This window comes from Eublepharis macularius, chromosome 14 (genome assembly GCF_028583425.1).
Source record: "Eublepharis macularius isolate TG4126 chromosome 14, MPM_Emac_v1.0, whole genome shotgun sequence".
NCBI lineage: Eukaryota > Metazoa > Chordata > Lepidosauria > Squamata > Eublepharidae > Eublepharis > Eublepharis macularius.
In genome coordinates, this window is record NC_072803.1 from 20,048,556 (window position 1) to 20,065,521 (window position 16,966).

The 16,966-nt window shown below is 48.5% G+C and overlaps 1 protein-coding gene across 1 annotated transcript in view; it reads right to left on the reverse strand.

Moving 5' to 3' along the window:
• Window positions 1-16,966, reverse strand: part of ROBO4 (roundabout guidance receptor 4) — a 77,251-nt gene that overhangs the window by 16,109 nt on the left and 44,176 nt on the right. The window contains exon 17 of the mRNA XM_054998639.1: window positions 10,172-10,411. Coding sequence (XP_054854614.1) covers window positions 10,172-10,411 — 240 coding nt within the window. The remainder of the gene's footprint in view (window positions 1-10,171; window positions 10,412-16,966) is intronic.

The window sequence follows — 16,966 nt, forward strand, 5'->3', positions numbered from 1 at the left end:
TGCCATCGCATGCTGGGTCTTCCTCTTTTCCTACTGCCTTCAACTTTTCCTAGTACTACAGATCATGCAAAGTGTCCGGATCACATGAAGTGATGGTCTCACTCTGCTCTAGTTAGACCTCACCGAGAGTATGGTTTGGGGCACCACAATTTAAGAAGGGTATAGACAAGCTGGAAGGTATCCAGAGGAGGGCAGCGAAGATGGTGAGGGGTCTGGAGACCAAGTCCTGTGAGGAAAGGTTGAAGGAGATCGGTATGTTTAGCCTGGAGAGGAGATGACTGAGAGGTGATATGATAACCATCTTCAAATACTTGAAGGGCTGTCATATAGAGGATGGTGCGGAGTTGTTTTCCGCTGCCCCAGAAGGTGGGACCAGAACCAATAGGTTGAAATTAAATCAAAAGGGTTTTTGTTTAAACATTAGGAAGAACTTCCTGACAGTTAGAGCAATCCCTCAGTGGAACAGGCTTCCCTGGGAGGTGGTTGGTTCTCCTTCTTTGGAGGTTTTTAAACAGAGACTAAATGACCATCTGACAGCAATGCTTATTCTGTGAACCTGGGCAGATCAGGAGAGGGAAGGCAGGAAGGGTTACATCAGTGCTTGGTTCTCGTGGCCCCTTCTTATGTGCCCAGAGTAACGCTGATTGCCACCTTGGGGTCAAGTAGCAATTTTCCCCAGGCCAGTTTAGCTAGGGATCCTGATGGTGTTTTGTCATCTTCTGGGCATGGAGCAGGGGTCACTGGGAAGCGGGGGGTAGTTGTGAATGTCCTGTATTGTGCAGGGGGTTGGACAGAGGACCCTAGAAGTCCCTTCCAACCCTATGATTCTATGGTTATTGTCCTTTCCAGGGAGACAATAATGCTAGATGAGCTGCTAGGGGAGGACATTCCGTAAGGAAGGTGCCAAGGAAAAACTTGGCACTCTGTTGGTGTCCCCCACCTCATCTCACAAGGTAAGCCTCAGGATGCCTGTTGCAGTAGCCAGGCAGTTCACAATAGGTGGAAGCATTCTTTCCACTGGGAAGTTCTCCTGCACAAGCCTGCTCAGGTTTATGAAAGTTGTATCCGAGCATGCAAATGAACCCAACACAGTAGTGAGTGTCACCCTGTGCAGTTCTAGCTAGTCTCAGAAGAGCTTCTGCAGGGAAAGGGATGGATTTTCTACCCTTTTCTTTGACTGTCCTTTCCTCTGCAAAAGGCTGCCTGCAAACTGCAAAGCACCTTGCACGCTGAAGCAATGATGAAATGATGGACAATAATAATGGCTACGTCTCTTTGCCAATGGAGTCTCTGCTACTTGAGCCCTGAAAGCTTTTATCGGCCCAAGTCCTTTATGAAGAAGCTCTATCAGGACGAATTAAAAAATGATGATCAGATCCAAAGAACGTAAAAGGCTCCAAATGAAAGCCTCGCTAGAGAAATTGCATAATGATGTTATTTCCTTCTCCCAGCCAGGTCCATTTACTTTGCTATTGTTGGTCTCTCTGTATAGAGTTCTTCCATAATAACAAAGACAAGTAAATGGGACTCTCGGCTTCCTGGGCACACTTTCCTATGTGCATCAAGGGAGCTTCGGGATGATTGCGGTCAGGCCAGCTCTGAATGGCCATCAAAGCTGGTTATTTATTTATGTTCCATCTTCCTTCCATCCAGGCTCTAATCTGACCCAGACCTACACAGCTTCTGCATCGTGCGTAGGGCAGCCAGCCTCCAGATGGGGTCTGGAGCTTTCCCAGAATTACAAGACATTTCCAGGCTACAGAGTCCAGTTCCTCTGGAGAAAATGGCTGTTTTGGAGAGTGGACTTTATGGCATTAGGCCCCTCTCCCCAAACCCTCAGGCTCTCCCCCCAAATATCCAGGAATTCCCCAACCCGGAGTTGGCAACTCTAATCATCCACCCAACATCCAACATGCCTTTCAAATATCCTTATAGCCCAGGTTTAGAATTGCATCAATTTCTGCTTATGCATATAACCTCAGAATATCTTCCCGGGAGAATGAAGAATGTCCCACCTAAGAACAGTCCCAGCTGAGGAACACAGTTCAGACTGGGGAGCCAGCAAGGGGAAATGGCTCTGAAACAAGTGTGCTGAGTGGGCCCCGTGGTGCTACAAACCAATGCAGCAGGGGCCACTGAGCTCAGTGGCGCAAACAATGGCATTCACTCACCCATCACTTCCTTCTGAAAACTGGCAGCAAAAGGGGAAAGAAGCTGGCAAACTGACCCCAGTGACCATTGCCAATAAAAGGTCTAAGCCATGTAGTCCCCTAGGCTCCAGCAGAGTTGCTAGAGCCTGGTACGCTTGCCCCGGATCATCAGCTGTCTTCTTAGGCAGGGTCCCATCGGAAAATTTCCCTGCAAGTTAAATGGCCAGGCCACCCCTGCTGGGGACCTCAGCGGCAGAGCACCCATTTTGTATGCAGAAAGTCCCAGGTTCAGCATCTTCAGCTTCAAAGATCGGGTGATGGGAAAGACCAGCCCTGGTGACTAAAGGGAACGTGCATATTCAGAGGCTGCAAACCTCTGAGACCCAGCAATAGGAGGCAGCATCAGGGGAAGGACTCTGTGCCCTGCTTGTTGGCCCTCCAGGGCTACTAGTTGGCTGCTGAGCGGAAGAGGTGGCTGGACTAGATGGAACATTGGTCTGATCCTGCAGGGCCCTTCCTCCATTCTTAAAGATCTCAGCCTCAGATCCTGACTTGGATGGGCCAATGGTCTGACTCAGTTAGCACTGTACTCATTGCAACCTCCATGCATTGACTGAACATGCAGAGAGGGAGAGTGGGTGTAACATGCTCCCCCCCCTGATTATCAACTCACGAGCATGGCGCCTATGCATCCAGACAGTGTCTGAGCTTATGCTCCTTCTAGAGATCCCAGTGGAGGTGGGGGATCCTCTGCTCTCACCATCCACCCCTCCCCACAATTCACCTGGCCAGTGGTGGGGGAACAGATCTCTTAGGCATGCTCGTGGGGCAGTGTGACATCACTCCCAGGAATGACATCATTGGGCAGGGCCCGGGAGTGTGTCCACACTTGATGCGCATGCAAAAACAAAAAGCAAGGTGAGTGCCGGGTCCCCCACCCCTTCTGCCAGGAGGGCAAGGGGCCTGGCAAGCCTCGCTGCTTCCCACTTAATGTCTACATTCCGAAAGCAGCGTTTCAGATCTCAGGAGAACGTACATGCAGACACTTGCTTTGTGCTTTCACACCATGCAGACGACCCAGTGATCGCTTAGGGGCAGGGCCTGCACGCTCATGCATGTTCTCCATCTCCGTGTGTTTAATCAATACACAGAGGAGTCATGTGTCGAGAGCTAGTATAAGGCAGCTTTACATGTTCCTGCGTGTTCTTGCAACAGCAGCATGCATTTTCAAACCAGACTCCGGGACCATCTGTTTTTGTTGTTGTAGTTGTTATTGCTAAACCTGCGTGAACACCCTAATGGATGAAAACTGCCCTGCTGGGGTTCTAGCATGGATAACTCTGCAGTAGGCTTACCAGCCTCCAGAACTGCAGCTGATCTCCAGAGATCCCAGAGGAAATCACAGATTGGGGGGCGGATTCCATGACATCACATCACTGCCGATCTACTCAAACTCTGCCCTTCTTGGGCACTGCCTTCAGATCTCCAGGACTTCCTCAACTTGGAGTTGGCAACCCTACATGGCATTTGTGCCAAAGCAGAAGAAATTATATTGCTTTTCACAACCAGCGTTGGGTTGGGAAGGAGAACTGAACTGAAACTGCTGGCTGCATCAAAGATGACGGCCAGAATGGGAAATCAGCAATACGATGTTTTAATTAGCAACTCATTTGCACGACTCTTAATTTCAGGGACATCATCCCAGTTAAATTATAAGGTCAATCTCAGCACAAACTTCCTTTTACCAGGCCGTGGCTATTCCAAGCTGTCCGGCGACGCCGGCCTTTTGTCCACCCTCACCACCAGCCCTGCAGCAGCAGGCACCCCCTTTAGGTCCTGCAGCACAGCCTCTGGCAGTACCTCAGTTGCAGAAGCCCCTACAGGCCTCCAGGCCTCTCCCACCCTTAGGCCAGTTGCAGCCGACGCCCAGGCACAACTCTGGGGAACAGCCTGCAGCCACTCAGCAGACTCACCTGTCTCCTGCAGTTGCCCAGATGGCTACATTTCATCCAGGCTCACAGGAGGTTGCCATCAGCACAAGGCAGGCAGGCGCAGGCCCCAAGATGCCAAGGGAGCCACTGGGGAAGGTTCAGAAGCAGCAGGGGCGAGCCAGGCAGACCAAATGCCACACCCTAGGTGGGGATGGAGGGGGTGGAGCCAGGAGACTACACAGTCTACCCAGCCCTCCTATCAGATAGGCTGGGAGCAGGGCCAGTCAGGGAGACGGGGTGATGATTGGGGCCAGAGCCAGGGAGGTGGGGCCAGGGGAGGCCTTTAAATTCAGGTTCCTGTGAAGGCCGAGGAGGATTTTGCAGGGAGAGACAGCTGGAGCGTGCTGCTACTCCCAGGGCAGGAGAAGGAACAAGGTGGTGCAACCCCCTTCCCTGCCCATCTGAGGCCGGAGGACACCTGCCTGGAGAGTTGGTAGGATGGCAGGCCATCAGGAGAGGGTGCCAGTGAGGGAGGATCCTCACACAAGCAGAGCGTTGTTTCTCCTCCATCCTCTCATTCTCCTTTTTAATTTGACCCAACCCACAGTTGTCTTAGCTGAATCCTGCTGCACACAGTTCTGCTGTTCCCTCGGTTCTGAGCCAATGGACTTTCCTGTGCCCGTTCTGAACCCCGAGCTTCTCCACAGCCCCGACACAAACATCTAGCAGTGCCTCTTCAAATCCCAGCTGAAAGCAGACTCCACAGTTGCTGATGGAAGGTTTTATTACTAGTATAAGCATATATATATATGGTATGGTATAATGTATGTGATGTATAACTGCTGGGTTTTGCCCTTCCATAACCACAGCTCCAATGAGGGCTCTCCCCCAAGGGATGGGATACTATTTCACAGGCAGCACTGAACGTGTTTGACTTAGGATCAAAAGCTGCGGTCAACCCACATCCTGCCCCAAGGCCCAAAAGTTTCAGAAACAGCATCCTAGCATTAAAAAAGGGAGAGGTGAAATGCTCCGTGAAAGTTGTCTCCAAAGTGCGTGCACATAGAAAAGGCGTGGGGCTCCTTTTCAGAAGAAGGGGAATTCGTGAGGGACAGAAGGATTCAGAATGCAGAATGCAGGCAATAAGAACACAAGGAGAACCGTGTTAGCCGTGTTAGTCTGTAGTAGCAAAATAGAAAAGAGTCCAGTAGCACCTTTAAGACTAACCAGCTTTACTGTAGCATAAGCTTTCGAGAATCACAGTTCTCTTCATCAGATGCAATGACGAATCTGACAAAGAGAACTGTGATTCTCGAAAGCCTATGCTACAGTAAAGTTGGTTAGTCTTAAAGGTGCTACTGGACTCTTTTCTAGTCTGGTGGTCTGCAACCCAAGGGTCAGAACACTCAGATGGGTCACAAAGCAAGTCTCTACATTGCCACCATTTCCTTTCCTGCCTTTTGGACCTATTGCTAGAAAGCATGCATAGAAATCTATGGCAGCAGACGCCCTGCTCCTCTTTGTATGCATGCTGAGAGTCTCTCTACACAAGATAGCTTACACCAGGATGCTCAAGTGTAGGGAGAAGCAATGTTAGCTGGGAAGTGTAGATTAAAAAGACAGAGCCAAAGGCACAAAGGGGAGATGAAACTGACAGAGCCTTTGGGGAGGTGAAGATGAAATTAACAAACCCTCTGAGGAGAGATCACTGCTGGCTCTGTCTTTTTAAACTACCCTTGTGTAGAGAGGTGAAATTGACAGAACCTTCAGCTCTGTCTTTTTAAACTATGCTTCCCGGCCAGCATTGCATCTCCCTACACTTGAGCATCCCCATGTAAGATGTCTCGTGTAGAGAGACTCTGAGAGAAGCAGCAGGACAGCAATGTGAAGTCACTCAGTGATGGAGAGGATTCCTCCATGGCTGCGACCTTTGACTGTCCCTTTCCTCTTGGTGCTCAGCCCGTATTTCCTTTCCCTAAGCATTTGCCAGCCCATAACTGGCAAAAAAAAATCCCCTCACCCAGCATTTTCCAAGGATGGAGCTGATCTTGCAACATCATTTCTAGGCAAACGCTCAGAAGTGATCTCTATCACACAACACAGGGCGTTCTAGGACTCCCAGAAATTTCAATGTTAAAGAATATTCAGAACAGTAGAATTTCTAGAGGGTCACAGTAGCTTATGACCTCTCTTCAAGGGTTTTCCCGCACATGATGTCATGCCATTTTTTCCTCCCACTGCTGCACTGATAGGCAGTAATTGGTGTGTGTGTGTGGGGGGGGGAGGTTAGCCACTACTGCATGGAAGTAGGCAACCCTTTGTCCCTAGATCTCTTGGTCTTGGCTGCCTAGAGTCCAGACAGGGACACTGATGTGGTCATCTCTGGCTATGCCTCTTCCTGTCCTGTGATTACTTCCTGTCACATGCTTGCAGCTCAGTGGGTCCCAGGCCTGGGAAGTGAAGGCTACAGATCTAGTCCACATCCAGTTTATTAAAATGAACAAACTAGATGCTTCTGGGAACCACATAAGCAGGGCATGAAGGGAATAGCCTCCCATGCACAGTTCAAAGGAGCTAAAGGACCATGTGCAATGCATATCTTTTAAATTAGAGCCATTTAAAGATTTCCATGAGCTAATAACAACATGAATTCTAACAGTCATCACTACAAGCATCTATAGATTTTACAACAAAACAGCCAACCATCTGGTCAATAAGAATATCCATATACAGAAGGATTGAAAAAAATAACTCATGGCCAAAGCCTTGGTGAACAGGATGGCTAATTCTCAGAAGAAAAACAAGGTGTGGTACAGTGGTAGAGGGAAAGTCCACTGATAGTTTGCGAAGTCCACTGATAGTTTGATGTAAACCGATGTTTTTAGCCTGTGAACACAGCAACGCCTGCTTGTTGTGCTTGCTTCACTGCACCATCATCCTGGCTCAATTTGAACATTGTGTATCTAATGCCAAACCAGTGGCAGAAAGTGTGGCTTAATAGACCCACAAAATGAAACCTGAAGGAAGTTCCAAATTTGCAGAAAAATCTGAAATCTAAAAAATAGTACATCGGGAGATTAAAATTCTCCCAAATATTAGAAACTATGCCTGTAGCTTAAGAAAAGAATGCCCACTGAACTCTCAGTTGTCATTTGGGAGGTTGCTAGGCAACCACAGTAATATTGCTGAGCCTTTCAAACCTTGGTTTCTGAGGAGTCGTGGTGAACTTGGAGGCCACCATGCAACTTGCCAGACTTTTCCCAGGGAAAGGCTGCTGAAAGGATGAGAGGAGAGAAGACAGGGATAAAGGTAGGTTGGCTGGTGGCTGGGAAGAAGAAAGGGGAGAGGCTATGGGGACTGCCCAGGAATTTAAGGAGGAAAAAGTACAGAGGAAAATGAAATGCCCCATGCAAGTCACTGTGGGTCCCCTGCTTGCTTGTAAACAAACTGATTGTTATAAAGGCTTCAGAAGTTGCCAGGACCTCTGTGCTCCAAGATGTACTAATCTGCAGAGCCCGTTCCAAAATGTCCCATTTCTGTATGAACAACACAACAGAGATGAATGCCAGTCTGCAAAACTAAGGAGGTTCAAGTGGATTCTCTGTTCTATCTTCCCACTGAGACTACAGTAATACCAGACTCTCTGTTATAGAAGAGGAATGCAGGCCAAATGTCCCATCCCTCAAGAGTAGATGTGGCATGGAGGGGGAAAGGCAAGGCAGCTGGCGGGCAGCACTGGCTGAGGCTTGTTAAACACTGCTGAGAACATATTAAGCTGGCAGGCGGTCGGCCCGCCTAGCCTCTAAATGGAGCTGTAATTATCTTAGTGGGATCAATGTGCTTCCCGTAAAAAAATCGGTGGTGTTGCATCCCAGTCCCAATTACAAAAGTGTAAGAAGTCAGCCTTGCAGGGCATGCTGTCCTCAAACTGCAGAGGCAAGCAGTTCCGGCGCATTAGCTAATTGCAACCAGGGATGCTTTCGCTGGCAGCAGGAAGCTGGAGTCCTATGTGAAATGCAGTTCCCACAAGGCTGGGGAGGAATGGTGCCATGTGCCTGGGAGGCCTTCAGTCGATGGCAAAACCTCGCCTGCCTGTGGGGAAGACGAGAAGAACGGTGGAGCCGGTATGGGTTGCAAGAGACCTTCACACGTTTCCTGGAAGTGGCAGAACAAGAACTGCAAGTGACTCACACATCCAGTAAACAAAAGGGGGAACGGCATATCTCCCATGTAAAGAGAGGCACAAACTGCTTCCCCAACAGAAGCATGTCCTTTTACTCCCCTTTACTTCCCTTTTACTTCAGGGGAGCAGCAGGACAAGTTGATGCAGGACCCAGAAGTATGCACGAGTCACTTGCACAACTTCTGAACATAGTTGCAGGTACTGCGCAGAGTTTTCTGGGATTATTTCAGTAAACGGGAAGAAAGAACAGTAGCCCAGAGTGAACCCTCTTGACTATGGAATGGGGACAGTTTACCCCTGATTTGCCCTGAAATTGGGCAGGGAGAATCCCTTGGATCAAAGGTACAATATCTGAGAATTTCATCCCAGATGGAAAGGAAACAATAGGAAAAGAGAAACAAATAAAAAAATAAAGACAATGAAACACATGTAAAAAAGAAAAATTTCCAAAACGAAATGGACCAAAATTTAAAACACATGCACATCCCTAAGCAACACGAACGTCCCCAGCCAGGTCCAAGCCTAAACCGCACGGGGCTTGGCTTGGAGTCAAATAAGGGTGGAGTGGGCCCAGGAAGTGATGAGTGTCCCATGCTTGGAGTGACAAAATACCTCGAAATGGCCCTGTTGGTAGGAGGATCCTATACCTTCAATCACGAGCCCACATTCCTGGAAACAAATTCCCTTGCAAGCAACAGATTTTACTACTGAGCAAGGCTGGTTAGCATCCACCTCTTTTGCATTTTAAAATCTTGGCCAAAGGATGCCTGTTGGAGGCTTTCAGTTTTGCCCTCCAGCTGTCACAGCCAATCCCTGATCCCCTGAGGTGTAAATTCCTAAAGTTCCCAGCCAATGAGAAGTCCTGGATCAGGAAGATCAGGAATGGAGTCTAGTTATCAGGGCTCAGGTGGATATACAAAGACGTAGGGAATCAGATGGATAGGTATCCTCCATTCGGCAAGTTAGGCTACATGAGGGAGGTCTTAGGTTAGGGCTAGGTAAGAGGATCACGGGAGAATCTCGAGACACCAGCTAATTCTACCTTCAGGGTCTGAGTCAAGGTGTGACCTGACTGGGGAAGTGTAAGGATTAAATAGATAAAGTCCACACTTTAAATGTCTCTATCAGTGTGGTGAAGGCACTAGTAAAAGGATCAGCAATCCCAGTCACTTAGTGAGCCTTTTCCAGATAAAATCACTCTTTCTCACCAGAAGAAAAAAGCCTGTAAATTCGGTAATCTTGGGCGTGGATGTGACATTGTATCAAGAGCACTGCAGCCCATCTTAACTGTGAAAACTGTTACACTTTTACATTGTCCTGGTCAAAGAAAATAAGAGACGAATTCATTATAGCGTTGTTAAAATAAGAGATCTATGTGAGTTAAAAAAGGCGAGGCATAAATCATCCCCTAAAAACCTGGACTGCCAATTGTAGGTCCACGGAGTAACTTCCACAAGTTATCCAGCCTTCGCAATATCCATGTTTAGCTTTACTGACCACTTATCAACACACAATTATTGTATGCTACCTTCTGCTAGCAGCTATTGAGGGTAGTGATGGGTGGAGGGGTTGATATTACAGTTGCCAGGCCAAGCAGCAGGAGGGCTTGGGGCAGGGACATGGGGGAGGGGGGTTGCAATGTCAGTGATGTCACATTGTCACTTCCAGGTGCAACCTGGAAGTGTCAAAGGGTAGCTCTAGGAATTGCCAGAAACCTATGGTAAAACGGGTGCGTGTTTCCCCCCCTCCAGCAGTGGGCAATAGATATGGAAGGTGTAGCAAGCCTAGTTGATACAGAACCCTGCCTGTCACAAGATGCGTGCACAACTGGTGATACAAGACAAGAGAACGACCAGGAGAGAACGCATGCAAGTTCCTTGGGCCCAGTTGGGACGGTCTGCTTTTACCTTGCACAATCTGCCTCCTCGCTCAGCTCCAGGTATTCAGCCACTTCCTCCGGGGTAAGCACTGTCTCCCTGTCGTCGTTGAGGGACACCGAGATCGAGGCTGCAGAGAGACGGTTGTACGGCAGGGTGGGGAAGGCCTGGCTTGCTCTCGGAGACTCCTTGGCTGTCTGTGGGGAGTCTTCATCCTGCTGCTGGGGCACCAAGGCTGCAGGAGGCTCCAGGTAGCAAGTGCAGGTACACCTGTAAAGCACCAAAACGTGGAGACCAACCTGTCTAGCAAGTGACTCTCACACCCCAGGACTCTGCTTTCCCCCGAGTCACTGCTGTTCCCTTCCCATTATGCCCCTGACCCAGGCTTGTCTGTTTTAACACCAAGACATGATGGGACCGACATAAGTCGCTGCTGGGGCTTTTGTTTTGTTTGCTGCTGTTCAGTGGGTGGTATCCTGTCCACTGGGATGCAAAGGCAGCATTTTTTTTAAAAAGGTAAAAGGAACACAACACAAAGCTTAGCCTAGGGTTGCAGTGACTGACTGAAGGCTAGAAGGCACAGAACAAGGGAAGGCTTGCTCTCTTTCCTAGAAGCTGCACTTTCCTTTCGAGTGCTGGAGTGCCTCCTACTGCATGCCAGAGAAGTCACTCCATGGTGCAGAGAAATAAAAGAGGAATCCAGGGGTGCCTTAAGGAATAACAACATTTACTCCAGCATACGCTTCTGTGAGTCAGAGCTCCAATGCCTAGTGGTTAGAAAATAGAAGTGGGGAGATCCAAGTTCAAATCTCCATTCATCCAGGAAACTCACTGAGTGGCCTTGGGTCAGTCACTCTCTCTCTCTCAGCCTAGCCTATCTTAGAGGGCTGTTTTGAGGATAAAAATGAGGACGCAAGAACTATGCATACCCCTTTGAGCTCCTTGGGAAAAGGGTGGAGACAAATCATTGTAAAGAAGGATGCTCCCCCCCCCCCAAGTTTAGCTGTGGTGCTTATACAGGAGCTCCTATATCTGACACCATAAAAACCCTGTGACATTCCAGCTGAAGTGCTACAGTTCCTCTCCCATAGCCAGGCCCCGTTTGCTTCCAGTAGACTGGTTTGGAACCATTTCACTACAGCCGTAACAGGAAGAGCCAACCATTGAGTCCAGATTCTCAGTTCAGTGGCTGCGGAGAAGGCAACCAGCAGGATTTGCAAGAAAGCACCATGCATACAAACATGCCCACCCTGCACAGCAATGCTCTATGCAGCTGCCTATACTCACCTAATGCTCAAACTGACCCCGCTGCTGGGGAGTCTCTCTCATCCCTGGCAGCGTTTCAGTTTTCTAAGTGACTCCGGACTGTGTCCAGCTCATGCCTCTGCCAGAACATTTGAGTGATTCCAATAAACGAGCCGAGTCCATTTCCGGGCAGGAGCTCTGCCATCATTTATGAAACCATTCTTCAGCCTCGCTTCTGCTCAGTTGGTGACAGCAATCCCACCCCCCTTTCCAGTCTCGCATATAAATGGATGCTGTCTGCCACCTGCCACCTGCATTTTTGGATCCACTTTCTCCTACTCCGACAACGTGTGAGACAGAAAGAGAAGCTGAAAAGAGGGAGAGGAACTGCCAGCCATTGTGAGGCACTGTAGCAAACGAGATCTTTCTCTGACTCCAGGACTCCTCTGCATACCAGGAAGGCGGGTCAGTTCTCTGCTCAAGCCACTCAGGCAGGTGGCATAATGAGAAGGGCACTGATGCACCCGCTATCAGTAGCACAGGAGTTGACTGGCATCACCGGCTGAGTCTGCACCCCCCCCCCCTTGGCCAAGGCCAAGTCAAGCCCCTGCAGCAATGCCACAGAGATTTACCGTGGAACCCAGCTGGCACTGGCACTTGCCCAGGAGGGGATGGGTGTGCCCCCCCCAAACTAACAAAATTCCTTGAACCTGCTCTGCTGAAAACCAAAGGGAAAGAGAAGAACTGTGACTCAATTCACATGTAATGGCCAAACCATGTTGTTCACGCCTGAGTCTTGGGTTCATGCCCACAGCGGCGGTGGCAGGGTTTCTGGCACCCACGGCTGCCCCTACATGCGCCCCCCCTGGATTGCGTGATGATGTCACAACATGATGATGTCATCATGCAGCAAGCCGGCCCCATTAGCCAGCACGCAGAGGCTGCCCGCGCTCCCAGTCGGGCACAGCAGGTGGCTGGGGAGGTTATGCACGTCACCCAGGATGCCTGCAGCAGCTGCGGGCCAGGCACGCCAGCTCTGTGGCATGCACCTCTGCCCCCAGCACTCCCTCCAGTGTCCCCTTCAGTGCCTCAGTGCCCGCGGCGCCTGCCTCACTGCCTCAATGGTGGCACCAGCCCTACATGTCCACACCCCTTCTTTACATGGGCTGGGACTCCCTTACTCATTTCCTCTTTCTCAGCAAACCACAGTTTGCCATTATATCCCGTGGTTTGCCAACATCACTTTCCTCATCCTCCACAAGCATGCTTTGGAGAAGTAGGAACATGTCAATCAACTCCATGGGAAAAGAGCTATGGTAGAGGAGGATATCAATGGATGTTAGCGTTGTGCATGTGTGGTATGAGTATTCATTTATTTGTGAATGACTCCAGGAAACAAGGGATAACAGAATATATTCAGATTTGATGCATCTGCAGAACTGTTAACCTTATCTGTGTTGCCTGATTGATGGGGAGGAAGGGATGGACGGAAGAGCCATGGCTTAGTGGCAGAGTCCACGCTTGTCTTACCGAAGGTTTAAGGCTCAATAGCTGACTTTTCCAGCTATGAAAAAAGCTTCCCCTTCCTGAGACCTTGAGAGGACTAGACAAAGAAAATGAGGCCACTCGATTGATGGCTGTCACATACACCTTCAGAGACAGTTTGCTTCTGTGTCCGTACTTGGGGTCTTCCTGCAGGCACTGGTTGGCCACCGGGGGGAAAAAGATGTCGGAATGGCAAGATTCGAGTCCAGTAGCTCCTTGATGACCAACAAAATTTCCTGGGTATGAGCTTTTGAGAGACACTGCTCCAGCTGACAGAAGGAGCTTTGACTTTGGAAAGCTTATACCGTGGAAATCTTGTTGGTCTTTAAGGTGCTACTGGACCTGAATCTTCCCCTTCTACTGCAGACCAGCACGGCTACCCACCTAAAAAGATGCGGGAATGATGGAGCTTGGGTCTGATCCATCAGGGCTCTTCCTGTAAGAGAGGCTGCTATTCAACACAGGTCCACTAATGGGCCAAATGGGCCAATCTTAATTCAAATTCTGGATGAATCATTAAAAGGCAGTACTACTGGGAGAGCATTCATGGACAAAGTCATTAGTCCATTTTTGTGGGGACATTCTGTCCTGTGCGTACACTCTTAATGTATGGGAATTCCTTTCTCAGTCCTTCCCCAGAAGGATTGTGTTCAGTGAAGTTAAAGAAGGACATCCCAGAGTTTTGATTTCTAAAAGGGAACTATGTGTTCTCTCTGTCAAGAGCAGAAGCAGTCTGGTAAGTTACAAGGAAGGTGGCTTACATACTATCAGTTAACTCTTTATCCAGTAAACGCTCGTCCATCCACATTCATTTCCTCCCCCGCTTACTATGGAGCTGCCTTATACGAAGTTAGTCCTCTGGTCCTCTTAACTTAGCACTGTGACTCAGACTGAATTCTCTAAAGGCACAGACAAAGGAAGGTCTTCCTCAGCTACCTGAGATGCTTGAACTGAAGATCCCAAGGATTAGACCTTTAGCGTGCAAAGCATGTGCTCCACCACTGAGCCACTGATGCTTTAAAAACTTTGAGATGCCGGCAGGGTTGCCAGCAAGCTGCAGAAAAAAATGTTTTGTCCCTTTGACAGAAGCTTAATGGAAAGTTATTTTGTAGGTGATGTTATTTACCTCTGTGCCATGAAAAGCTTCAGTTGCCCATTTCCACATATTAGGCCTCTGTTAAAGAGGCAAGATGCCAGGTAGTTGGCAACCCTTGGTGTAGACCACAAAGTGGAGGCAAAACCAGCCCCCGTAGCTCTCCAGATGTGTTCCTAGGCACTATTTGTAATGCAGGACAAATCAATACAGAATCTGCTCTTGTTTTAGCATTGGCTTTAAGTAGTTCATTTAGATGCGGTTTGCATGCTACAGCCCTTTGCAAAAGTTCTTAATGCCTCCACCCCCCCCCTCCACCCCACTTAGTAGAATGCTTTGCTTCCCCTCCTATACTGTGATGGCTATGCTGTTAGGAACCATTTAAACTTCCCCTAGAACCATTCCTGGGCTGTTTCCAGATGACTTACCAGCCTCCAGAATGTTGTGCAAAACCCGCTGAAGATAGTGTCTTCTTGCGTGAAATCATGCCAGCAAGATGCTATCATCTGGGAGTTTGGGGCAACATCACGTCTTCCTGGTGCGATTCCACACGAGAAGATGCTATCTTCCACGTGTTTTGCACAACTTTCTGGAGGCCAGTAAGTCGCGTGGAAACAGCCATATTTTGAACCATTTAAACTTCCCCAAGAACCATTCCTGGGCTGTTTCCACATGCCTTACTGGCCTCCAGAACATTGTGCAAAACACACGGAAGATAGCATCTTCTCGCACAAAATCGCACCAGGAAGACACTATCATCCGGGAGTTTTGTGCAACATCGCATCTTCCTGATGCGATTTCGCATGAGAAGACGCTATCTTCCACGTGTTTTGCACAACTTTCCAGAGGCCGGTAAGTTGTGTGGAAATGGCCATGTTTTGTTTGCTTCATTCTGAGAGCATTTAAATTTGCTGGAGGACATTATGATGTTATATCTACATTTCAGCAGGAGGGATTTTGTTTTTCAACTTCTTGTTAAAGCGTATATTTGTTGCAACTGTTGTGTTTCACTGCAACTTCCGGCAGTGTGCTTTATGACAGCTTTACAGCAGTTCTGCAGCACTGGGAGACAGCACAACTACTTCCAGCCACTGCCAGTGTTGTTGAGAATTTCATGTAAAAGGCACAGAAGTGGCTAGCCCTGAGTTATAGCACAACTGTGTTTTGTTGTTTGAGTGCAGCCATTTTAGGCCACAACAACATGGCAAGGGTTCTCCATTTTCCATGCATCACTGCTGCAAATGCAGAGGCATTTGTATTGGCAACAGCGCATCCATGCATGAGTCTTTTGTGCCCTTTCCTCTTTTAACTACTTTTTTGCCTGCATTTTTTCCCACCATGCCAGTGGAAGATTTTTGAGGACTTTCAAAAAAGTAGTAATTGCTATAGTATTGTAGTGCTATAGCAATTTAAAGCCCTCTCTAAGTCCTTCAGTGCCTTGGCAGAAATGTCAAAAGCCCTTCAGTGGCATGGCAGAAATGTCAAGAAAACGGCGGCAGAAATGTCAGAACTGTGCTCCTTTCCATGCTTGGTCCGCATTATCATAGTAAACTAGGTTCACGAAACAGCATAGCAAAGATGGGGGGAAAGCTGGAATGTGGATAGGGAGAGGATGATGTCATGTGAATGTTCCACAAAATGGCTCCTGTTTGGATGCCAAAGCACAAAAAAAACACCCGTGAGGAAGCAACCTCAGTTTTCTCCTGGAAGTTTTGTCCAGGCAGTTTTTGTAAACAAATAGTTCCTCGTGAAATAAAAACTGTGTGTGTTCCCACAGCTAGCAGATGCCACCCTAAAGGCAATGGTTACCATGAAGGGTCACAGACATTGGTCCTCCCAGTCCCTAGAGGGCGCAGCATCTGAACTCAGCATGAGGCCGGCTGCATCAACAACACAAGGACACCAGGAAACAAACGTCCGTTTCCCTTCTCAAACCAACCCTGCCCCAATCTGTTCAGCAACAAAATGTATTTTCAATAGAGCAGCCAATTATTGTGTAATTGCCCATAAATTTAGAATGACACTGAAATTATTTCATGCCCAGATCCAAGGACAACGTTTTTTCCCTTCATAAATGTGGGATTCACAAGGGCAGCAAAAAGGATGGAGTCAGCTGATATTTCACTAATGGATTGATTTACTTTCCTGGAATGATAATTGTCCATTTACTTAAAGAGCTGGGCACTTGTACAGAGGCCTGCCCTATTAAGCGAGAAATCTCCCTTCGAGCAAGACGCAGATTCTTAGCATGATTTGTGGCTTTTTAAGTGCAAAGTAGGTAGAAGGTAGGTTTGAAATTCTTTTTTTTTTTCCTCCCAAAGACAATCCATCATATGACTCCTGCAGACATTATGAAATGCATGTAGATTTCCCTTCTGGGTGCCAGAGGGGACGATAAGCAATTTAATTTATTCTAAGCACCTGTCTTGATTGGAAGATGAGTCAGCATGGAGGGAGCATAGCTACAGCTGCAGTGCTTGGCCCAGCCAAAGGTGTGCGGAAGCAGGAAGGAAGCGTGGAATGTGGCAGAGTCTGGCTCCAGAACGACGGGTGAGATATCAATTATACCGTAGGTCAGGTTACAAGCTCTGATAACTTATCAAAGCCAGAGCCCAATGGCCAGGGACGCTTTTCTTCAGAGTTAGGGAGGGAAAGTCTTAAAAAATGAGTGCCAAGACAACCCAAATTGTGCACTTAAAAACAAAGTGTTCAACTTGACAACATTTTTGCATAAGAACCTAAGAAGAGGCCCATTGACTCGGACCACAGGTCCGGCTTCCGGCTTCCGGCAGCAGCCTGCCAGACGCCTCCTGGCAGTCCACAAGCCAAGCACGGAGGCATCACCTGGCAGTTCTGGCAGCAAAGAAGCAGTACTTTCCGACCACTGTTGTGTTTGCATCATGTGGGCCCAGCAGAGCTGTCCCAGAGGATTAGAGGCCTTT